This window comes from Podarcis tiliguerta (assembly GCF_965153285.1).
Source record: "Podarcis tiliguerta genome assembly, chromosome: 4".
Taxonomy (NCBI): domain Eukaryota; kingdom Metazoa; phylum Chordata; class Lepidosauria; order Squamata; family Lacertidae; genus Podarcis; species Podarcis tiliguerta.
In genome coordinates, this window is record NC_139537.1 from 2,168,304 (window position 1) to 2,193,353 (window position 25,050).

The 25,050-nt window shown below is 41.1% G+C and overlaps 6 protein-coding genes across 6 annotated transcripts in view; 4 read left to right on the top strand and 2 right to left on the bottom strand.

Moving 5' to 3' along the window:
• LOC310675486 (uncharacterized protein) overlaps positions 1-25,050 on the bottom strand; it is a 448,115-nt gene that overhangs the window by 380,096 nt on the left and 42,969 nt on the right. The window lies entirely within an intron of this gene.
• Positions 1-25,050, bottom strand: part of LOC310675501 (uncharacterized protein) — a 176,103-nt gene that overhangs the window by 73,903 nt on the left and 77,150 nt on the right. The gene's annotated exons all lie outside the window — the stretch shown is intronic.
• LOC310675718 (olfactory receptor 51H1-like) lies at positions 284-1,246 on the top strand (the record flags this gene model as incomplete). The annotated part of the gene is made up of 1 exon (XM_083436756.1): positions 284-1,246. One exon carries the CDS (start codon positions 284-286, stop codon positions 1,244-1,246), a length of 963 nt encoding a protein of 320 aa, XP_083292882.1.
• Positions 7,161-8,117, top strand: LOC310675727 (olfactory receptor 51H1-like; the record flags this gene model as incomplete). The annotated part of the gene is made up of 1 exon (XM_083436765.1): positions 7,161-8,117. The coding sequence occupies one exon, from the start codon at positions 7,161-7,163 to the stop codon at positions 8,115-8,117; it is 957 nt and encodes a 318-aa protein (XP_083292891.1).
• Positions 10,615-11,610, top strand: LOC310676827 (olfactory receptor 51H1-like; the record flags this gene model as incomplete). The annotated part of the gene is made up of 1 exon (XM_083439004.1): positions 10,615-11,610. One exon carries the CDS (start codon positions 10,615-10,617, stop codon positions 11,608-11,610), a length of 996 nt encoding a protein of 331 aa, XP_083295130.1.
• Positions 20,117-21,091, top strand: LOC310676828 (olfactory receptor 51H1-like; the record flags this gene model as incomplete). Its single annotated transcript, XM_083439005.1, has 1 exon — positions 20,117-21,091. One exon carries the CDS (start codon positions 20,117-20,119, stop codon positions 21,089-21,091), a length of 975 nt encoding a protein of 324 aa, XP_083295131.1.

Below are 25,050 nucleotides of genomic sequence, written 5' to 3' on the forward strand. Positions count from 1 at the left end.
CCCTCTTACAACTGAACTTCAGAAGCTGATTGGGAGCCCCTTTGGCAAAAGTGTGGAGTAAAAACTCAGTAAATGACAAACAAATAAATCATAAAACTGACACTGTATGGGCTTAGAAGAGGGAATGATATGTCTGACTTAGAATATTTCTTTTTCGAATGGGTTTTGAGGCTGTAATACAATGTCTGATGTTGGACTAAACTAGGATAAAACCTGTAAAATAATACTATATTTCCAATATCCATTTGACTTTTGATATCTTTCCACCAAAAGCACTAGGGGAATGATGTCCTCCATCACCAGATTCAACGAGAGCCTTGTGAGCCACCAAACCTTTGTCCTGATTGGCATTCCTGGGATGCAAGAGAAGAACTCTTGGGTGGCCTTCCCATTGTTTGTGCTCTACACCCTGACTCTGTTGGGAAACTTCACTGTCCTCTATGTCATCAAGATTGACCCAAGCCTCCATGAGCCCATGTACTTCTTCCTTTGCCTGCTCGCCTGCTCAGATCTGGGCCTCTGCATCTCCACCATGCCAACAATGCTGGGGGTCTATTGGTTTGACTCTGGGGAAATCCCATTCAATGCTTGCATCAGCCAGATGTTCTTTATCCATTCCTTCCAATGGGCAGAGTCTGGCATTCTTGTGGCAATGGCTTTTGACCGGTTCATTGCCATCCGTGATCCACTGAGATACAGATCACGTCTCCCAAATACGTTAATTGCAAAAATAGGCATAGCTGTCTTTTCCAGAAGTTTCTGTATCTGTTTCCCACCCCCTTTTCTTCTTTCAAAGCTCCCTTTCTGCCGATCCAATGTCCTTTCTCATTCCTACTGTCTCCACCAAGATGCCATGAAGTTAGCCTGTGCAGATACAAGAGTCAATGTTTTGTATGGTTTGATAGCAATTATTTCCACTTTGGGCTTGGATGTATTCATCATTCTTGTATCATATGTCCTGATTCTGAAGACTGTTTTGAGCATTGCATCCCGAAAAGAGTGTCTGAAGGCTTTGAACACCTGTGTGGCCCACATTGCTGCCATTTTGATTTTCTATGTGCCAATGATTGGCATCAGTATGGCACATCGATTTGGGAGACACCTTTCTCCCATTATCCACATGCTGATGGCCAACATTTTTGTTGCTGTCCCTCCACTTCTCAATCCTGTTGTGTATAGCGTGAAGACCCAGCAGATTCGACAGAGGTTATGCAACATTTTCCAGTTTAGAAAAAGTAGGGGTTGATATTTATTTTGAAATGCATTTTATCACAGAAGGATAATTATTTGATAAAGTGGTTTAAAATTAGTGATGGGTTGAACCATATCTCCTCCAGAAGTCTCTGTGTCTGCTTCCCATTTCCATTTCTAATTAAATGGCTCAATTTCTGCCAATCTAATGTGCTTACTCATTCATACTGTCTTCACCCTGACACAATGAAGTTAGCCTGTTTTGGCGCAAAAGTCAAGATTTGTATGGTTTGCAGAGACACAGCTAACTTCATATAGATCCCATCAGACAACTGGATTTTCTGTAACCCTTTCCCCACAAATATTGTGCATTTAGTGTGCTTGTAGTAGTAACTCCTCTTTTAAATGTGAAGAATCAAATTTCTCCCCCATCTGGGCACATCTCCTTTGTCTACCCTTATGAAAGAGAGGAGCACACACAAGATCTCAACAAGATCTGGAGCAGAACTCCAGGACCTTGCTCAGGAGCTTTAGAGATTTACCAGTAATCTACAAGAGTATCTGGTACATCCGCTTAAAGATGTAATGAATGAGATTTTAAATATTGGGAAAGTACGAGAGTCTTGGACAGAGGCTTATATCACATTGATCCCAAAGCAGGCCGATTGCTCTATTAAAGAATGATTATGAATTATTTGCAAATCATATGAAAGGGATGTTAAAGGATTTAATTCATCATGAACAGGCTGGTTTTTTACCAAGCCACCAGGTGAAGGACAATATAAGGAATATAATTGATATTATAGGATATCTCGGGGCCAGGAATGAAAAACAAGCTGCATTGATGTTTATAGATGCAGAGAAGGCATTTGACAATGTCTCATGGTCATTTATGAAAAAAAGAAATGATGAACTTTGGAGAGGCATTTGGTAGAGGTATTGAGGCAATTTATTCAGACCAACAGACTGTGTTGATTGTCAATAATGTGATGACTGAAAAATGTAAAATAACAAAGGGGACAATACAAGGGTGTCTCCTGTCACCGTTATTGTTTATTTTAGTGTTAGAAACATTACCAAGCGATATCAGATCAGATGAGACAATAAGAGGAATAATGCTAAAACATATAAACTGAAAGCTTTCGCAGATGACCTTCTGATTACTGTGGAAGATCTGAAGAGTAGCATACCAAGAGTCTTGGAGAGGATCCAGGAATTTGGTCATGTGGCAGGTTTCAAATCAAATAAAAATAAAAATAAGGTTTGGGTGAAAAACATGACAGAGCAATATAAAAAGGACCTACAGCAAACCATTGATTTATGTAGAGAGAGAAAGTTAAATATTTAGGTGTATGGTTAACAGTTAAGAATATAAATATTTTTAAAGATAATTACACAGCTACTTGGAAAGAAATAAAGAAAAACGTAGAGATTTCAAAGAATGGCAAAAAAAAAATATTCTAGATTTATCTGGCAGGGGGGTAAACCTAGACTAAAATATAAATTATTAACAGATGCTAAAGAAAGAGGGGGCTCCACCCTGCCAGATTTAAAATTCTATTAAGAGGCACCCTGTCTCTGTTGGCTCAGGGAATGGATAATATTGAAAAACATAAATATTATAGATTTGAAAGGACATAATAACAGATTTGGATTGCATGCATATCTCTGCTATGAAAAAGCAAAAGTACAAAAAGGGTTCCAGAATCATTTAGTTATAAAATCAGTTTTTACTGTTTGGGGAAAATATGAAAACTTACTAGAACAGAAAACACTGTGGTGGCTTTTCCCACTAGAAGCGACATCTCTGGAAAAAACTAAACATGAGAAGTAATTGGGAAATACAGGGAGCTGCTAAGTGAAGTAGAACATCAGCTGAAACTGAAAGATTTTGAAGAATTAAGGAATTTATTAACTAATTAATTACAGTTTCACCAATTAAATAATATTTTTAGGATAGACAAAAAGAAAGGTTTCAGCTATGAGACCTCAAGATTTGAAAAAAAGATTTGTTAGAAAATAATATAAAATTACTGTCGAAAATGTACAGATTGCTCCTGGAATGGCATACAAAAGATGAACAGGTTAAATCTAATGATACGCTGGGAGAGGGATTTGGGGCATAATATTAAACTTTCAGATTGGGAAAGGTTATGGAAAACTGATTTGAAATTCTCAGCATGTTGTACGCTGAAATAAAACGATATGAAAATGATGCACTGGTGGTATTTGACTCCTAGTAAGTTAGCAAAAATGTATAAGACAAGTACAAACACCGGCTGGAAATTTAAAGAAAAAGAAGGTGCCTTTTACCATATGTGGTGGTCGTGTAAAGTAATAAAAGCATTCTGGGAAATGATATATAATGGGAAAAAATGTTTAAAATAACCTTTATTAAAAAGAAAACCCAGAAGCGTTTTTATTAGAAATTGTAGATGCCAAGATCCCAAAGGAGCAGAAAAGACTTTTTATGTATATGACAACAGCCGCACGGATGCTACTAACCCAGAGATGGAAAGAAGATAAAGTCCCTACCAGAGAAGAATGGCAGATGGACTGCGCCAAAATGGCAAAACTGACTGGAAAGCTCATGAACCAAGAAGACAAAAAGTTCAATAAAGAAAGGGGGGAGATTATAATTTATCTAGGAGATAAGCAGATGGAAACATTGGCAGGATTCTCATAACACTTGTAATGGAGCAAATATCATGGACAATATGGAAAGATATAAAAAATGGACTATGAAATAAGATGCAGTTGAAAAGGTTGACAATAGGACCCATGGAGGGGAGGGTGGTGATTAAGAAACCTCTAAATATGGATATGTATTTTGTATTGTTATAATTGTAAATTCAAATAAAAATTATTTCAAAAAGAAGAAGAAAGATTTCCGAGTAATTGCCCCCTGGGTTTCAGAGAACTCCTCCCCCTGAGGCACAGCAGTTTTCTGGCAGTTTTGAGACAGCTTCACTCCCAGAGGCGAAACGTTTTTACCATAATTGTCAACACCATAAAAAGCACAGGGATAATCTCTCCCGGAACAGCAAAGGCCGGCTTAGTGTTTGCTGCTGCGGAAAACGGGTCACGTTGACCATGCCATAAAGTCAGGTATGTGCAAAGCGCTGTTTGAGATATAAACTTTTTGATCGGTTCCAGATAGATCTCTCACAGTATTGTGAAATGACAGAGCTTGTATCGTTTAAGAATGGATAGCATAAGAACCTCAGAACAGCCCCGCAGCAACAGACCAAGAGTCCAGCTGGTCCCTGACCGTTTCATTTTTAAGTCTTTGCTTTAGAGCTTCGTGGATCTTTGGCATTTCTGTCAAAGGAAGGCTTCCGAAAACCTTTTGAGAAATGGCAGAAAATCTGAAATTAATAGATATTTGGAGAAATAAACATTTAGGGAATTCACGTTTTATTCACATGTGAATGAAAGCAGTGCCAGAAGTGATGCCATCTGGATATCCAAAGATTTGGAATTAATAGAAAATAGAAAAATAGAAATATCACCAAGAACATTATCGGACCATAACTCATTATTAATGGAGTCACTGGGTACTTCTAAATAGTAATATAAGAATAGTCTAACAACCTGTTCCCAGTAGAAGGAAGAGAAATGTCAAAGAGGTCACCAAGGCTGCTCACAGCATGATATATGCACCTGGGATGCCAGGTGGGTCCAACAGGAAGGATGCTTGTGGAGACTTCATCTGTGGGGCCTAGATGCTTCAAAGGCAAGGTGTGTTTAGGGAAGGCCCTGTGGGTGGCCCCTCAAGAAGGATTGGTTTGGGATGTTTAGCCAGGAGAAGAGAAGATTGAGAGGTGATCTGATAGCCATCTTCAAATAGCTGGAGGGCTGTCCATTGATGGAGCAAGCTTGTTTTCTCCTGTTCTGGAGGGGAGGACCTAAACCAGTGGAATGAAATTACAAGAAAAGAGATTCTGACTAAGCAATGGGGGGGGGGGGGACTTTTTGTTGCTCAGACCAATAAAAACATCCTAGCATCAGCCCTTTCCTTAAAAACAGTCAGCTCCAAAAGTTCTGCAGGGATAAATCTGTCTTCACCTGCTGGTGAAAGGATATGAGGGAGGAAGCCAATAGAACATCTCAAGGAAGGGAGTTCCAAAGTCTGGGAGCAGCCACCAAGAAGTCCCTCTCCCGTGTCCCCACCAAATGTGTCTAGGAGGGTGATGGGACTGAGCCTCCCCCAAAGATCTCAGAGCCCAGGCAGATTCATATGAGAGAATATCTATCTTTCAGATAGACTGGACCTAAGCCATGTATAGCAGCGGCTTGAATTAATTCTAAGCAAAAACAACAAAACAGAAAACGTGCATGAAAAGGCTGATTTGAAAGTTCAACTTATGTGAATGGTAGTGTATTCAGCATCATACGCCAATGAGCATTTTTTGCTTTAACTTATACATGCACTCTTTGAATTAATTCTAAGCTTATTTTCTGTATCCCCCACACCCCTGTAATCACTGTGTCCAAATGTGTTTTCAAATGCATACACGGTTCCTTATATTTTCCTTCCCCAAGTTGGATTTATGTATACTGTAATGTGCCTTTGATTTTCCTTTGGTATGTTTTAGGAATATGGTAACATCTTGAACACACTGAAATACAGTCACTAGTTTTTTGATTATGCACGTTAAATATTTTTTTTAACTGATTTCAGCCTCTGGTCATATATGGCCCTAACCCACTTGCCCCCTGGAGCTCCAAAATTAAGGAGCTTTGTTTCCAGGTTCCTTGACAGAAGAGGAGGTGAGATAAGACCAGCCTCTTTTCAGCTGCACAGTTATCCATTCTGCCATTTAGATACAGTGGTACCTCTGGTTACTAACTTAATTTGTTCCGGAGGTCCATTCTTAACCTGAAACAATTCTTAACCTGAGGTACCACTTTAGCTAACAGGGTCTCCTGCTGCCGCCATGCTGCCACCACTGCACGATTTCTGTTCTCATCCTGAGGTAAAGTTCTTAACCCAAGGTACTACTTCCGGGTTAGTGGAATCTGTAACCTGAAGTGTTTGTAACCTGAGGTGTTTGTTACCCGAGGTACCACTGTACAGCATTTCTAATTCAACAATAATACTGTTCTGCAGACGAGCAACCAAGAGACCCTGAATTTGCAAAAGTTACACATGGCCACCTCCAACACTGAGCCCCTAGACACAATATTCAAGACATCAGAACACTTCAGGTATTTTTTTTCTCAGTAATCTTCACAAAATCCCTGCAGTGTAAACCAGTATTTTCATGCTGGGATTGCGGATTCCTACTGAGGGTATACAACGACTTCATGGCTGATGTAAGATTTTCAACAAAATGATTTCTCAGCTCCCAGTTCAGACTGACAGCCACTTCACAAGTCCATGGTGGAGGGAGTGTCCCAGTTTCCCTTTCAGCGCAATCAAACTGGCTTTAGGATCCTTGAGCTACACAAATAATGCTAAACTCCCATCAGGCTGCAGAATAGAGCGGAAGGAAAGCAGGGCTGCCCCACTGATTTGCTGAAAGACCAGCTCCCATCCGTTCTCCACAAGAGAGGCTGAGTAGACATTCCAACAGGCTGCCGCAGGTAGTCAGTGCAAGAACTGTAGCTTTAAGTGTGGAATAGCTTCTTCTGCTTCCCTCCCCAAGCATTTCTCTGTCGCATAATTTTATATATAAACCTAAGAGCAGAAACCCTCTTGCTAATGAACTTCAGAAGCTGATTGGGAGCCTCTTTGGCAAAAGTGTGGAGTAAAAACTCTGTAAAAAGCAAATCATAAGACTGGCACTGGTTGGGCTTAGAAGAGTGAATCATATGTCAGAGTTGGAAGGCTCTAATGTTTGGAAGCTCTAATACAATATCTGATGTTGGACTAAACTAGGACAGAGCCTGTAAAATCATACCAGATTTCCAATATCCATTTGACTTTTATTACTTAATATCTTTCCACCAAAAGCACTAGGTGAATGATGTCCTCCATCACCAGATTCAACGACAGCCTTGTGAGCCACCAAACCTTTGTCTTGATTGGCATTCCTGGGATGCAAGAGAAGAACTCTTGGGTGGCCTTCCCACTGTTTGTGCTCTACACCCTGACTCTGCTGGGAAACTTCATGATCCTCTATGTCATCAAGATTGACCAAAGCCTCCATGAGCCCATGTACTTCTTCCTTTGCCTGCTCGCCTGCTCGGATCTGGGACTCTGCATGTCAACCATGCCAACAATGCTGCAGGTCTATTGGTTTGACTCAGGGGAAATCACACTTGATGCCTGCATCAGCCAGATCTTCTTTATCCATTTGTTTCAATGGGCAGAGTCTGGCATTCTTGTGGCAATGGCTTATGACCGGTTTATTGCCATCTGTGATCCGTTAAGATACACCTCACTTCTCCCAAATTCTGCAATTGCAAAATTAGGAATAGCTATATTGTCCAGAGCTTTCTGTGTCTGCTTCCCACTCCCCTTTCTTATTAAACGGCTCCCTTTCTGCCGATCTAATGTGCTTTCTCATTCATACTGCCTCCACCCAGACACAATGAATTTAGCCTGTTCTGGCACAAAAGTCAACATTTTGTATGGTTTGGTAATGGTCATGTCTACTTTGGGTTTGGATGTTGTCATCACTCTCATATCCTATATCCTGAAGACTGTTTTGAGCATTGCATCCCACCAAGAGCGCCTCAAGGCTCTCAACACCTGCGTCTCTCACATTTGTGCTATCTTGATCTTCTACGTCCCAATGATTGGCCTCAGTGTGGTACATCGATTTGGGAAGCACCTTTCTCCCATTGTCCACATGCTGATGGCCAACATATACATTGCGGTCCCTCCACTTCTTAATCCGGTTGTGTACAGCGTGAAGACCCAGCAAATTCGACAGAGGATTTACAAAATGTTCTTGTTAAAGAAAACCAGGGGTTGATATCTTTTCCAAATGACAATTCTGTGCTAAAGGGAACAGAAAGTGGTTCGTAAGGGAACTCAAAGCCTGAAAGGACACAAAATGAAATACTCTTGCCAGGTTCAATCCTTAAACCTCCCTTTAAATCTATCTCAGCCAAAAGGAGGGAACTCACCTTGAAACTTATCTATAGATGGTACTTAGCACCACATACGTTAGTGCTGATACACACAGGAACCTCACCAAAATGCTGGAGAGACTGCACCTCCAATTGCATAATTCAACCCTTTCAGACACTAGTCCTACAAAAATATGCAAAATAAATAAATAGGTATTAGATTCCACCCCCAAACTGGCCCTGTTTAGCATTTTCCAAGACATTTATGCACCATCACACTACAAAGAACACCCACCTCTCTTCTCTCCCAGCCTTATACAGTGTACAGCATTAAAGTTTCACACCAAATATAACTGATCTGTGAAAAGGACTTTGTGATTTGAAAATATATATATGTACTTTTTGTAACCCAAGAAACTTAAAGTATATAGAAAATTTAGTTTCACCATTAATTTTTTTTTCTTTTAGTCTTCTCATTTCAAATGTTTTTAAAGAAATGGTTCCAGTGGTTTAACTCCAGCTTCCAGTCTATTTTTACTGGGTTAAATGTGTGGAAATGATAAGCCAACTGATTTTATTCTGAAAACCTGTCATCAAATGGTTCCACTTCCAGAATCATGGCTTAACTACAGAAGGAAGGTCTGTAGTCATCTCCCAATTAGCTTATTGCAATGTGCTCCAGGGAAGTCTGGAAGCTGCAGAAGAATTCTGATGCGTGCATTGTAAGTGCTGCAGCATGTTGAACTCATACAGCACCAAACCTGTGTGCACTTCCCTGGTCAGAATCGTCTGCTAACCAAACCTCTTTGGGACCTTCATGACAAGAAGCCAATTATTTTACTCAGACCCAGGTTTTAAGGGTCTTCACTTTTGCAGGGAGGATGAGACCTCTCTGTTAAGATATTCTGTACCTCTCCCATTTCTCTGGTTATACAAAGGAGAGGAGCACAGAGTGATCCCTGGAATGCCTCTGAGACAAGAACTCCGGGTCCTTATGCAGGATCCACAGAGATTACCTAATACTTGCCACTGGGATTTGCAAGATCTCCTCTCACAGGATTCAGCAATTTTCTCCCGGTTTGAGGGCAGCTTGTCTCCCTGAGGGAAAAGAGTTTTTCAATAACTCTTTACACTCAATAAATATTACGGGCAGAATCCCTGTGACAGCAGCACAGGCAGGATCAGTGTTGCCCCTGGGTGTAGAGTAATTGTCTGTCGCTTATTTCAACCCAACACCTGGGAGAAAGCATGTTAGCTTCACAGGCTGTGCCATGAAGTCAGGTAACTGCAAAGTACTGCATGAGCTGTCAAACAGATGTGTTTTCCTCCGATTGACTTCAGAGATGATTTCCTGAGTAATATAAATAAGCTGCCAGTAATACAGGGTCAACCAGAAAGAGACAGGGTTTAATTTGGAACTTCAAAATGGGGGGGGGAGGGTTTGTGCTGGTCAAGAAAACATCTGGTTTCCTGGATCAGGAGTCAATAATCCAGAGGTTGTACTGCTCAGCTCTAGCTTGTGGTTGGGGGTGGGGGTGGGGGTCTGCTTTCCAGAAGGAAGGAGGGGGAGAAGGACTAGACAGCAGAAGGACTACAGGACCACTCAGTGAGGAAGAATGGAAAATTGTGGTGGCCTGCAGTTTTTGCTGCAACATCTGTCTGCAGTATGGAGAAATATGTAAGCTTCTCTTCTATAATAATAATTTATAATAATAATTTATTATTTATACCCCACCCATCTGGCTGAGTTCCCCCTAGATTTTCTTTCCATTGTTACCTATTTTAGTTCTTCCCTGCCCCTCCCAGGGTGAATTGCCACAATAAAGTATATGATTCTAAAGCATTTGAACACCTCTTAAAGATGAATAGGCTTGTGCAATCTCTCCTGAACTATTTACTCTTAATATATATTTGCTTTCTTTGGAAGCGCCTTAGTCTCTTTTCAAGGACCATTTAAGAGGAGGTGAGGCCAGTCCTGTCCTTCTCCAATAATACTACTACAACTAGTGATTTATATCTATGAGCTCTAATTTAACTCTTACACTGTGAATGTTATTCCTATTTTGCAGGTGAGAGTTTGGGAGACTGAATCTTTGAAAGCCACACTGTTGTGACCTCTACTCCACTGCACAAAGTTGGAAGACTGTTGGGAACTGATTTAGATGCTGATGTTGGGGTGGTCTATGGCCAGGGTAGAAGGTGAGCTGAGGCAGGAATCAGGACTTCTCTTCCTTCTTTGAATGGAAGCTCCAATATTATTTTTCCTAGTGGGCTAAACTAGGAAATTTATCCCTCTTCAGAATACAACTTTACAGAATCTGTAAAATCGTGTCAGAATAATAATTTTATGACTCCTTAGAATCCTCCCAATTTTATTTTTTTTATTTTTGTGTGTGTGCCATGTCATCCATCCCTGGGTATAATGACAGCGTTGTGAGCCACCAAACCTTTGTCCTGATTGGCATCCCTGGGATGCAAGAGAAGAACTCTTGGATGGCCTTCTCACTGTTTGTGCTCTACGCCCTGACTCTGCTTGGGAACATCATGATCCTCTATGTCATCAAGATTGACCAAAGCCTCCATGAGCCCATGTACTTCTTCCTTTGCCTGCTCGCCGGCTCGGATCTGGGCCTCTGCATCTCCACCATGCCAACTATGCTGGGGGTCTATTGGTATGACTCAAGAGAAATCCCACTCAATGGCTGCATCAGCCAGATGTTATTTATCCACATATTTCAAGAGATGGACTCTGGCATTCTTGTGTCCATGGCTTATGACCGGTTCATCGCCATCCGTGATCCACTGAGGTACAGAATCCGTCTACAAAATTCAGTCATTGCAAAAATAGCTATAGCTATCTTCTGCAGAAGTCTCCTTGTCTGCTTCCCATTTCCATTTCTTATTAAACGGCTCCCTTTCTGCAGATCTAATGTACTTTCTCATTCATACTGCCTCCACCCAGACATAATGAAGTTAGCCTGTTCTGGCACAAAAGTCAACATTTTGTATGGTTTGGTAATAGTCATGTCTACTTTGGGGTTGGATGTTGTCATCATTCTCATATCCTATATCCTGATCCTGAAGACTGTTTTGAGCATTGCATCCCACCAAGAGCGCCTCAAGGCTCTCAACACCTGCGTCTCTCACATTTGTGCTATCTTGATCTTCTATGTCCCAATGATTGGCCTCAGTGTGGTACATCGATTTGGGAAGCACCTTTCCCCCATTGTCCACATGCTGATGGCCAACATATACATTGCTGTCCCACCACTTCTTAATCCTGTTGTGTACAGTGTGAAGACCCAGCAAATTCGACAGAGGATTTACAAAATGTTCTTGTTAAAGAAAACCATGTTGGCTGCCCATTCTGCTGGAAGGGTGAGCTCTTTCACTTGAAAGAACACCGGTGCTTTGAAGGTTGGGGAAACCGCTAGAGCGACGCGGTACCCCTAAAAAACCTCGGAGTGAGCATTCTGAGGACTTGGTGTTCCTGCGGGTGCCTGGAACGACTCCCTCACCCCCGGTAAGCTCTTGATAAGGGGTCCGAGAGCGGGTGGGGTTGGAGACGGAGGCACTTGGGAATAGATTCGCTTCCTTCATCGCATGAAGCTCCAAGTCCGGTGATCGTGAGCGGCCAATTTCTCCAAGCAACTTTGATTGGAAAAGAGTGAGTAATAAATTAAAAATTTGGACATTTATTTGGAAAGGACAGGGGCTTAAAAAAACAATGGAGGTCAGTCCATTCCTCTGATTAAGAGACAAAACAGCTACATTAGCTGAAGCTGTGATCTAAAATTTACGACTTTCTAAAGACTTTCAAGTTAATCTCTGTATCCCTCCTACTAGCAGGGGGAAGGGGGGAGATACTTTTCAGACTCTTTTAATCCTTGCAGACAGTTTGGATTTACGAGGTATTTTCTTTGTGGAAGTGGACTACTCGGTCGAGAAGACTAGACTCCATTGTGACGTAAAGAAAAGGACACTTTCTACTTTCGTTTTCCTACTTGGGGGGGGGGGGGGAGTAACTGCAGCTGCCTGAACTCAAATGTCTTTCTTTTCCCTTTCTCTTTTAAACAGTTCCCCTACCCTCAGATATAAATTGTAAATTGGGACACCTGGGGAATTAAGAAAGGATTACAAGTTAGAGAGACTGTTGACTTTTATATTAAGACTGGTGGAGATGCTTGAGAAGAGAAACTGTCTCCTTATCTCCCCTTTGTTTGAGACTGACCTTGAACAAAAGAATTGCACGTTATGGATGGGGGAGAGAAAGGAGAGAGGACAGAGAAAGCAAAAATTAAACCAAGAAGGGACTCTAAGTCACCAACTTTTGAGGAGTCTGTGTTGCAATTGCTTCAGGAAATTAAAACAGAAGTAAGAGGAAATCAAAAGTCTATACAGGAATTAAAAAGTGACTTTGCTCAATTAAGACAAGATTTGATGCAAGTTAATTCAGATGTAGCAGCACATGAGTCAAGACTGGTGCATTTGGAAACTGTGAGAATTGCTGGTTTAGAGGCAATTCAGCGACAATCTCAAATTTCAATTGCGTCTCTCCAGCTAAAACAGAGGGAATGTAATCTGAGATTGAGGGGCATACCCCAGTAAGAGCGGGACAATTTGAAGGATTTGCAGCGTATTGGGGCCTCTCAAAAAAAAAAAAAAAATTCCTGGATTGATAAGACCTACAGATTTGGACCTAAAAAAGATACTAAGATCTCTCATGACTGTAAGGTGATTTTTAAAACCAAAGAGCAGAGAGATATTATTTTGGGCCACCATTACAAAAAAAGTTTAACGATAGATGAGAAGGGAATAATTCTGTTTAAAGACATTCCGACATACTTTTTGGCCCTGAGAAATAATTACTGGTATACGGATTTGGCCAGTGCCCTAAGAAGAAGGAACATTTTCTTCAGGTGGGAGTTCCCAGAAGGATTATCTTTTAAATTTCAAGGAAGGAAAGAAAGAATAACAACTGTCGGAGAGAAAGAAAGGTTTTTGGAGAAAAATGCAAAAGAGCTTGGACTGGAAAGTTCTCGTTCATTAGGGGCAGGGGCAGTGTGCCCCTAACAAATCAGGATGTCTTTGAAAATCTACTCCTGGAATGTGAATGGTCTAAATTCGTGTTTTAAGAGGAATCAAGTTTATCACGTACTGGCAAAGCAGAATTTGGACATAATTTGTTGACAAGAAACACATGTTACAAGACTTCATAGGAAAATTCTCCAAAATAAGAAACTTGGGCAGGAATTTATTTCATCCCACAAAGTGAAAAAAAGAGGTGTGTTTTTTTATGTTAAAGAAAAATGGAACCCCAAATTGTTGTTTAAAGATGAGGAAGGGAGGTACATTGCAGTTGAAATTACGGCACAAGGCGATAGATTTCTTTTGCTGGGAATTTATGCACCAAACGATGGCAAAGTGGAATTTTTAAGAATCTGGACTTAAAACTCATGGATTATATGGATTACAAATTTATTTTAATGGGAGACCTGAATGGAGTAGCATCAACATTAATGGATAAAACACAGGGTCAGAAAAATCCAAGTTTCAGCAGACTACCAAAGATTTTTTTTTATATGACTGATAAATACGATTTGTCGGACATATGGAGGCTACGAAATCCAATGGACAGAGATTTCACTTTTTTCTCAAATTCAAATCAATCTTTCTCTCGAAGCGACTATTTATGGATATCCAGAGATTTGGTTCCTAAGGTTACTAAAACAGAAATTTGCCCTAAGACTTGCTCAGATCATAATGCAGTGGTTTTGGAGATGAAATTATACCTGAAATTTTGAATCTGCGAATAAATGTGGGAAATTGTTGGCTTGGCAATTAAAAAAGAGACAGAAGCAAAGTACTATTACAAACATTGTATCTGTTGGAAAATCTATGGAAAACCCTGCAGATATAAGAAAATGTTTTCAGAAATACTTTAAACAGCTGTATAAAAAAAGGTAAAGAAGATAAGGATAAAATTGAGCAATTTCTTGCAGCAAATGAAATGCAGAAAATTTCCGAGGATAAAAGGTTCCTACTAAATGGCATGATTACAAGACAGGAGGTTGAGATGGCAATAAATAAGATGCAGTTAGGCAAAGATGACAATAAATAAGATGCAATTAGGCAAAGACCGGATGGTCTTTCTGCAAAATATTATAAAATATTGAAAGATTGGCTAATTCAACCATTAGCAGATGTGTGTAATAAGATTTTAAGAGGGGACAAAGCTCTCGAAACCTGGAAAGATGCAGTTATCACTCTGATTCCAAAAATACATCAAGATAGATCTGATGTAAAAAATTATAGACCAATCTCATTACTTAATGTGGACTATAAAATCTTCGCAAACATTTTGGCCAATAGATTAAAAAAGGTTCTATCAAATTATATACATAAGGACCAGGCAGGATTTCTGCCTGGGAGACATATGAAAGATAACATTAGAAATATAATTGATATAATAGAAAGGTTGGAAGCGAAAAGAAATTGTAAAGCAATGATAATGTTTATGGATGCTGAAAAGGCCTTTGATAATGTTTCTTGGTTATTTATGATGAAAAACCTAGAAAGAATTGAGGTTGGCCAGGAATTTTTAAATGGTATCAATGCGATCTATTTTGAACAAAAAGCAAAAATCATAGTTAATAATGTGGTCTCAGAGGAAATCAGAATTGAGAAAGGAACCAGGCAAGGGTGCCCGCTTTCCCCTCTGCTATTTATTTCTGTTCTGGAGGTTTTGCTAAACATGTTGAGGAAAGAGGAGGAGGTTAAAGGCATTGTAGTAGGATCCAAGCAATATAAATTAAAAGCCTTTGCTGATGACTTGGTTAACTTTACAAGATCCAGAAACCAGTGCAGTAAAAGAACTGGAGCTGATTCAAGAGTTTGGGCAGGTAGCAGGATTTAAATTAAACAAGAGCAAAACCAAAGTTTTAGGAAAAAACTTAGATAATGAGGAAAGAAAAAACCTTTTTGAAAGGACAGGCCCTGTTTCTGTGAAAAAAGTTAAATATTTGGGTGTGAACTTATCGGTAAATAATTTGAATCTTTATAAAGATAACTATGAAAAATTATGGAATGAAATCAAGAGAGATCTTGAGTTATGGTCAAACCTAATACTTTTATTGATGGGCTGAATATTGGTGGTTAAGATGAATGTATTGCTGAAGATGCTGTTTTTATTTCAAGTTTTACCAATCATTGATAATGTTAAATGTTTTAAAGAATGGCAGAAGGCATTGTCTAAATTTATCTGGCAGGGGGGAAAACCTAGAATTAAATATAAATTACTTACAGATATAAAAGAAAGAGGGGGCTTTTCCCTACCAGATTTGAAGATATACTTTGAAGCTGCCGTTTTCTGCTGGATCAAGGATTGGATTCAATTAGAGAATGATGATGTGTTAGACTTGGAGGGAATGGATAATCATTTTGGATGGCATGCATATCTATGGTATGACAAGGTAAAGGCCCACAGTGGTTTTAAGAATCATGTGATTAGAAAGGCATTATACAATGTATGGACTAGATACAAACATCTCTTAGTAAGAAAAACACCAAAATGGATTTCACCAATGGAAGCACAGGCCCCAAAAAAGTTAAATATGGAAAACAAATGGCTGAGGTATTCAGATTTGGTATTAGAGAATCAGGAAGGTTTTAAATTAAAACCATTCGAACAAATTAAAGATAAAGTGAATTGGTTGCAATATTATCAAATTAACGAATTATATAAGATGGATAAGAGAAATGGTTTTGCAACAGAAAAAACCAAATTGGAAATGGAGTTGTTAGAAACTAATGACAAGAATATGTCTAAAATGTACAGTTTGTTGTTGGAGTGGCAACCAAAGGATGAACAAGTTAAATCAGTTATGATTGATTGGGCAAGGGATGTGGGACATGATATAATGATGGAGGATTGGGAGAGGCCATGGAGGAAAGGGGTTAAGTTCACTGCATGTACAATGTTAAAGGAAAACATTATGAAGATGATGTATAGATGTTACTTGACCCCTGTAAAACTAGCAAAGATTTATCACAAAAGTGGTAACCTTTGTTGGAAATGTAAAGAAAAAGAAGATACTTTTTTCCATATGTGGTAGACTTAGAATCATAGAATCATAGAGTTGGAAGAGACCACAAGGGCCATTGAGTCCAACCCCCTGCCAAGCAGGAAACACCATCAGAGCACTCCTGACACATGGTTGTCAAGCCTCTGCTTAAAGACCTCCAAAGAAGGAGACTCCACCACACTCCTTGGCAGCAAATTCCACTGTCGAAGAGCTCTTACTGTCAGGAAGTTCTTCCTAATGTTTAGGTGGAATCTTCTTTCTTGTAGTTTGGATCCATTGCTCCGTGTCCGCTTCTCTGGCGCTTGTCCCAAGGTGAAAGACTTCTGGGAGAAGATTTATGACGAACTGAAAAAAATGTTGAAATATACATTTATTAAGAAACCAGAGGCCTTTTTCCTTGGAATAACAGGTTTAGAATTGCCCAAGAAAGATGTTAAATATTTTTTGTATGCCACAACGGCCACTCGAATATTACTTGCTAAAAATTGGAAAACACAAGAACTACCAACAGTGGAAGATTGGCAGATGAAGATGATGGACTTTTCGGAGCTAGCTGACCTGACTGGAAGAATCCGCGACCAGAAAGAAGAGGAGTTTCAAGAGGATTGGAGGAAATTCAAGGACTATTTGAATAAATATTGTAATATAAAAAATTAGAAATTACTTGAAAGAAACAAATAGGCCTAGGATAAGTTAAGTTTTAATTAAATAAATGGGATTTAGAATGTTAAGAAAAGTGAATAAGATGACAATAATTGGAAATTGTTTTAGTTTAATAAGGATATTGGAAAGCTGTTACTTTTAAATTACAAGGAAACTCAGAAGGGAGGGACTTGAGGAAGTCAATTAAGATGTTTAAAAAGTTGGATTTGGGAAGAATTAAGTTGTTTTTTATTGTATATTTATTTATTGTCCCCCCCCCTTTCCCCCTTTTCTTTTTCTCTCTTTTTCTTCCCCCTTTTTTGTTTTTTTGTTTTTTGTTTTTTTATGTGTGTATCATTTTGCTTTGTGGTTTGTGTTATTATGATGGAAAACTTAATAAAAAATTATTTAAAGAAAAGAAAAGAAAACCAGGGGTTGATACCTTTTCCAAATGACAATTCTGTGCTAAACGGAAGAGAAAGTGTTTTGTAAGGAAACTCAAAGCCTGAAGCAACAACAGGGTACAAAAGGGAAACACTTTTAGCTGGCTCAATCCTTAAAAGGATATATATGAATTTTAGTTTCACTGTTAAAAAATGTTGTTCTTCAGTCTTTGGATTTCAAAGGTTTTTTTGTGTGTGTTTTTTTAAAAAAAGTGACAGAGATAGATGAAACAAGGGTGCAGGAAGAAACTCACATGGGCTAAAGCTCGGAATGAGCTCAGACTTGCAAGAAAAGTTAGGGAAAAACAATAGGGGGTTTTTCAGCTATGTTTGATGCAAGAGGAAGAACAAGGACGTAGTAAGTCCTTTGTGTGAAGAGAGATCTGTTACAAGCTTGGTGGATCAGGGGAATGCTGTGGATGCAATATATCTAGATTTTAGCAAGGCTTTTGTAAAAGTCCCCCATGCTATTGCTGAGAAGAAGCTGGTATAATGTGAGCTAGATAGTGTCACTGTGAGGTGGATTTGTAGCTGGTTGACTGAACGAACCCAAAGTGTCATCATTAATGCTTCCTCATCATCTGTCAGGATGCTGTCAGCAACTCTCAGCTGTTGCCCAGGAAAGTATAAAGACAAGGGAAGATTTCTTACCATCCTTTTCTTATTCAGTATTTACAGAGAGAGGTTATACAACCCAGCCTCTTGGATAATGGTGTTGTCCTGGGTGAATCTCCCCCACCCCACCCCCGGTTCTCCCATATGCCCATTAGTCACTTCTACAGGTGCTGCTACGTACCCACTGTCTCTGAGTTCTTTGCTCTCTTACTTTCGGGACTCACTGGTTTCTGGGAGATGGAGGGTCTGGAATGCTTTATAAAGACGTGTCAGCCAGGTGTTGCTCTGGCTCTCCCATGATTTCCCAACTTTCCTTCTCATCTGCCTCTGAGCTGCAGGGATCAGGGGTGCTCACTTGAATAATATATGGGGGGCAGGTAAGCCCTGCCCTGCATAATTGATCACACGACACAGTGCACACGCATCATTTGAATGGCAGTGCCTATCAACTTAGCAAGGACAGCCCCATCAAATATTTTATTGGGGTGCCAAAGACCTAGAATCATAGAATCATAGAATCATAGAGTTGGAAGAGACCACAAGGACCATCGAGTCCAACCCCCTGCCAAGCAGGAAACACCATCAGAGCACTCCTGACATATGGTTGTCAATCCTCTGCTTAAAGACCTCCAAAGGAGACTCCACCACACTCCTTGGCAGCAAATTCCACTGTCGAACAGCTCTTACGGTCAGGAAGTTCTTCCTAATGTTTAGGTGGAATCTTCTTTCTTGTAGTTTGGATCAATTGCTCCGTGTCCGCTTCTCTGGAGCAGCAGAAAACAACCTTTCTCCCTCCTCTATGTGACCTCCTCTATGTGACCTTTTTGCCCCTAGGAGTTGGTTCCTCTGCCAAGGAGGATGAGACCTCTCTGTTAAGATATTTTGTACATCTCCCATTTCTCTGGTTATACAAAGGAGAGGAGCACAGAGTGATCCCTGGAATGCCTCTGAGACAAGAACTCCGGGTCCTTGTGCAGGATCCACAGAGATTACCTAATACTTGCCACTGGGATTTCCAAGATCTCCTCTCACAGGGTTCAGCAATCGTCTCCCAGTTTGAGGGCAACTTGTCTCCCTGAGGGAAAAGAGTTTTTCAGTAACTCTTTACACACCATAAATATCACAGGCAGAATCCCTCTTACAGCAGCACAAGCAGGATCAGTGTTGACCCGGGGAGAAAGCATGTTAGCTTCACAGGCCGTGCCATGAAGTCAGGTGAGTGCAAAGGGCGGCATGAGCTATCAAGCGTTTTCCTCCGATTGACTTCAGAGATGTTTTCCTGAGTAATGTAAAGATGCTGCCATTCATACTGGGAGCCAGAAAGAGATGGGGTTTAATTTGGAACTTTCATATGGGGGGGAAGGGTTTGTGCTGTTCAAGAAAAAATCTGGTTTCCTGGATCAGGAGTCAATAATCCGGAGGTTGTACTGCTCTGCTCTATCTTGTGGTTGGGGGTGGGGGTGGGGATCTGCTTTCCAGACAGGAGGAGGAGGAGAAGGACTACAGAGCATAAGTACTACAGGACCACTCAGTGAGGAAGAATTGAAAATTGTGGTGGCCTGCAGTTTTTGCTGCAACATCTGTCTGGAGTAGGGGGGAAATGTCCCCCATGGTAGTTTCCACTCTACATTTCTATGATTCTATGATCACAATCCTCTCATCAACTGGATAGGGCTGCAAAATGAAGGACCTCCATATCAAGGTGTCTTCTCATAAGAGGAGGACATGGGGTGAGACTAGTCCTGTCTTTCCCCAATAATACTACTACAATTAGTGATTTAGATCTACCTTTTCTAATTTAAATATTGCACTGTAATTGTTATTTCAATTTTTCAGATGAGAAGTTGGGAGACTGAATCTTGGAAAGCCACACTCTCGTGTCCTCCACTTGTTAAAGTTGGGACACGGCTGGGGACTGATTTTTATGATGGGTTGGGGTGCTCTCTAGCCAGGGTCTACCTATTCAGGTGAGCTGAGGCAGCATTCAAGACTACACTTCCTTGTTTGAATAGAGGCTCTAAGGAACTTTCTCAGTACTTTACAGAATCTGTCAAATCATGTCAGAATAAGAATTTTATGACTTATTAGAATCATTTCACCGAAAGCTCTTGGCGTGCCATGTCATCCATCACTGGGTATAATGACAGCCTTGTGAGCCACCAAACCTTTGTCCTGATTGGCATCCCTGGGATGCAGGAGAAGAACTCTTGGATGGCCTTCCCATTGTTTGTGCTCTACGCCCTGACTCTGCTTGGGAACATCATGATCCTCTATGTCATCAAGATTGACCAAAGCCTCCATGAGCCCATGTACTTCTTCCTTTGCCTGCTCGCCTGCTCGGATCTGGGCCTCTGCATCTCCACCATGCCAACAATGCTGGGAGTCTATTGGTTTGACTCGAGAGAAATCCCACTCAATGGCTGCATCAGCCAGCTGTTCTTTATTCACATATTTCAAGAGATGGACTCTGGCATTCTTGTGTCAATGGCTTATGACCGGTTCATCGCCATCCGTGATCCACTGAGGTACAGAATACGTCTACCAAATTCAGTCATTGCAAAAATAGCTATAGCTATCTTCTGCAGAAGTTTCTGTGTCATCTTCCCTTGTCCATTTCTTATTAAACGGCTCCCTTTCTGCCGATCTAATGTACTTTCTCATTCATACTGCCTCCATCCAGATGCAATGAAGTTAGCCTGCTCTGGCACAAAAGTCAACATTTTGTATGGTTTGGTAATGGCCATGTTTACTTTGGGGTTGGACGTTGTGCTCATTCTCATATCCTATGTCCTAATCCTGAGGACTGTTTTGAGCATTGCATCCCACCAAGAGCGCCTCAAGGCTCTCAACACCTGCATCTCTCACATTTGTGCTATCTTGATCTTCTACGTCCCAATGATTGGTGTCACTGTGGTACATCGATTTGGGAAGCACCTTTCTCCCATTGTCCACATGCTGATGGCCAACATATACATTGCGGTCCCTCCGCTTCTTAATCCGGTTGTGTACAGTGTGAAGACCCAGCAAATTCGACAGAGGATTTACCAAACCTTACGTTTAAAAAAAACAGGAGCTGATACCTTTATCAAATGACAATTTTGTGTCGAAGGGAAGAGAAATTGGTTTGCAAGGAAACTCAAAGCCTGGCGAAGCAATTAGACACAAAAAGGAAACACTTTTATCCAGTTCAATCCTTAAAAGCATAATATATATATAGAAATTTTAGTTTCACTGTTAAAAAATAGTGTTCTTCAGTCTGTAGATTTCAAAGGTTTTTTCAAAGAAAGCATTCCAGTGACAGAGATGGATTAAACAAGGCTGCATCCAAACCAATTTTTATGCACACCCAACTTCTCCCAAGAGGTTTGAAGTTCCAAGAGTGCAGCTCCCTTGTAGTGATCAGGTGGGATTGCTATGAGGAATTATAACGAATATAGAGTAAGCCATCTGTGTCAGCAATGAAAGCATTGCATTGACTGGGGTTAAACTATTTTGATATGATTCTTGATCAATCTACACCTCTGCATCCTGTTCCATTTCTCTCTGCTTGACAAGTCACGCACACAGCCCAGCTGCCAGCTGCTTCACCAGGCAGGCATCCTGGGCTGTGAAAGATAGTGGGCAGCTTCTTTCAAGTAGCCTTTCTGATATGTTAATCTCAGGATGTCGATCTTAGGGCCTGGAAATAGTTTCACAGGAAGGTGATAAAGATGCCTATCTCCTTGCCATCTTTCCATCCTCTCCTGTTTATGATCTCCAGAGTTTCTCTAATCCTCTTTTATTTACTCTCAGATTATCTATGCATGCTCAGAGTAGTCTTTGTAGTTGAAAGAATTTCTTTTGATCTAACTTTGTCCCCACGTGGGGTTTGTTGAAATGCTCAGAAGAAATCTTATTGGTTCTTACAAACACTCTGTAAAAAGTTCTTTTGTGAATAAAACGACCTGGGCCAGGGGGTGGAGATACAGATTATTATACGCACCCTTCCCAGAGTCTTGCTGGTTCAAGCCTCTGTGTGTATTCTTATTAATCAGAGTTCAATCCTTCCTTTACTTTGAGAATGCCTCACTCCCCTGGATTCATTTGGAAGGAGTTTTCTGGAGACCTATCTGCATAGCCTCTTCTGCCGGACCATTCCTCATTTGGCTCCCAGGCCTTCTCTCTGGAATGTGTGGCATTTCAAACGGCCTCTCCTGCAGCCTGATAACAGCTCCCCGCTCTTGCTTCCGCCCCTGCAACTGCTGGTCGAGCTTCAAGGCCACTTGCATCAATGCCTCCAGGGAACTGGCAGAAGGGTCCATTCTTGCCAACTCATCCAGCAGGGTTTCACTCAGCCCTGCATGGTAAATCGCCATCAAGGCTTCCCGATTCCACACTAGCTCCTGCAACAGCAAACTGAACTCTGTACTGTTCTCCATTACTGAGTTAGACCCCTGCTTCAGCTTCAAAAAAATTCTTGTACATGCAGATTTCTGCTTCGGTTCCTGGAATATGGACTCAAGATGAGCCATAAAACTGTCCAATCTCAACAAACAAGGGTGTTGGTTAATCAGTAAGGGGATCACCCAAGGCTAGCAACTCCTTCCAGAAGATTAATTACAAAAAACGCACATTCCAGGTCTGTCTAGAAATCATCTTGTCTCACCTTGAAGAACATTTACGCATTTGCTTTAAACACAAGGAACTTGGAAGTCTCTCCACTGAATTTCAATGGGGGAATGGGGCACTGAACACCTCTGAGCTTCTACTCCCAGTCTTCCGAGTTCTGTATTTTGATGATTTATTGTGCTTGTTAATTGTTTTACGTGTCCTCTTAACAATAAATTTGTTGTAATAGCCATTGAAATAATTCTCCCTGGTTATCAGTGCTGGCATTCTGCTCCTGCACCTTCTGTCAGTATTTATGACTTGACCAGCAATTAAAGTTGACTCGGGACGATCTGTCAGGATGCCATCAGTGACTCTCAGCTGTTGCCCAGGAAAGTATAAAGACAAGGGAAGATTTCTTACCATCCTTTTTTATTATTCAGTATTTACAGAGAGAGGTTATACAACCCAGCCTCTTGGAAAATGGCGTTGTCCTTGGTGAATCTCCATCCCCCCTTCTCTCCCACTTGCCCATTAGTCACTTCTATGGGTGCTGCTACGTACCCTCTGTCTTTGAGCTCTTTGCTCTCTTACTTTCAGGGCTCACCAGATTCTGGGAGATGGAGGGTCTGGAATGTTTTCGAATGTTGTGTCAGCCAGGTGTTTGTTGCTCTGGCTCTCCCATGATTTCCCAACTTTCCCTCTCATCTGCCTCTGAGCTGTGACCTTCCTCATACAGGAATTGTAAATCAATACTGTCTTCCTCTTCCTTCTTCCAGGAAGGTTCAGGAAGTGGGGGCCAGTCGCCACCATTCCTCCTCTGCCCAGTCCTTGACATCATCCTGGAAAAAAGTGACATGTGGGGTACCACAGGTTTCTATTCAGGGCTCGTTGTTGGTCAAGGTCTTGATAAATGACTTGGATGAAGGAATTGAGGGGATACTCAATAAAATTGCATATGACACCAAACTGAGAGGGGTAGCTAATGCCACAGAAGCAGAAGCAGTATTTGAGATGAATTTAACAGATTGCAGAAGTGGGCCAAAACTGACAAAATGAATTTCTGTTTGGACAAATGTACAGTTCTACATGCAGGCAGGAATAACCAGGTGCAAAAATATATAGAATGGGAGACACCTGGCATGCCAGCACCATACCGACAAGCTGGAAGGTGTGAAGAGGGGAGCGACCAAGATTATCAAGGGTCTGAAAACCAAGCCTTATTTGTGAGGAATGGTTGAGGGAGTTGGGTATGTTTAGCCTGGAACAGAGGAGACTGAGAGGAGATAATAGTAGCCACCAATATATATTGAAAGGGCTGTCCATGGAATATGAAGCAAGCTTGTTTTCTTCTGCTCCAGGGGGGTCAGACAAGAAGGCCCTTTGGATCCCTTCCCACTCTGCGAATCTATGGTTCTATAAAATTAGAATCCATCAGCAGATATCCAGTTTTAAAACAAAGCAAAAGCATTCTGAAACTCTTAAAACATTCTAAAGACAAATGCAATGAAAAGGATCTGAAAGCAGTTACAATTACATGCATTGTAAGTGGTGCACCACAAAGGCCTTATCCATGCACCCTGATCTGTTTAGTAACTGATTCTCTTTTGAAGCTTCATGTCAAGAGCTGGATTCTTTTACTCAGACCCACATTTTAGGGGTCTTCATTCTTCAGGGATCAGGGTGCCCACTTGAATAATATACGGGGGGCAGGTAAGCCCTGCCCTGCATAATTGATCACATGACACAGTGCACACGCACCATTTGAATGGCAATGCCTATCAACTTAGCAGGGACAGCCCCATCAAATATTTTATTGGGGTGCCAAAGACCTTTTTGCCCCTAGGAGTTGGTTTCTCTGTCAGGGAGGATGAGACATCTCTGTTAAGATATTTTGTACATCTCCTATTTCTCTGGTTATACAAAGGAGAGGAGCACAGAGTGATCCCTGAAATGCCTCTGAGACAAGAACTCCGGGTCCTTGTGCAGGATCCACAGAGATTACCTAATACTTGCCACTGGGATTTGCAAGATCTCCTCTCACAGGATTCAGCAATCGTCTCCCAGTCTGAGGGCAACTTGTCTCCCTGAGGGAAAAGAGTTTTTCAGTAACTCTTTACACACCATAAATATCACAGGCAGAATCCCTCTTACAGCAGCACAGGCAGGATCAGTGTTGACCCGGGGAGAAAGCATGTTAGCTTCACAGGCCGTGCCATGAAGTCAGGTAAGTGCAAAGGGCGGCATGAGCTATCAAGCGTTTTCCTCCGATTGACTTCAGAGATGTTTTCCTGAGTAATGTAAAGATGCTGCCATTCATAATGGGAGCCAGAAAGAGATGGGGTTTAATCGGGAACTTCATATGGGGGGGGAAGGGTTTGGGCTGAACAAGAAAACATCTGGTTTACTGGATCAGGAGTCAATAATCCGGAGGTTGTATGCTCTGCTCTATCTTGTGGTTGGGG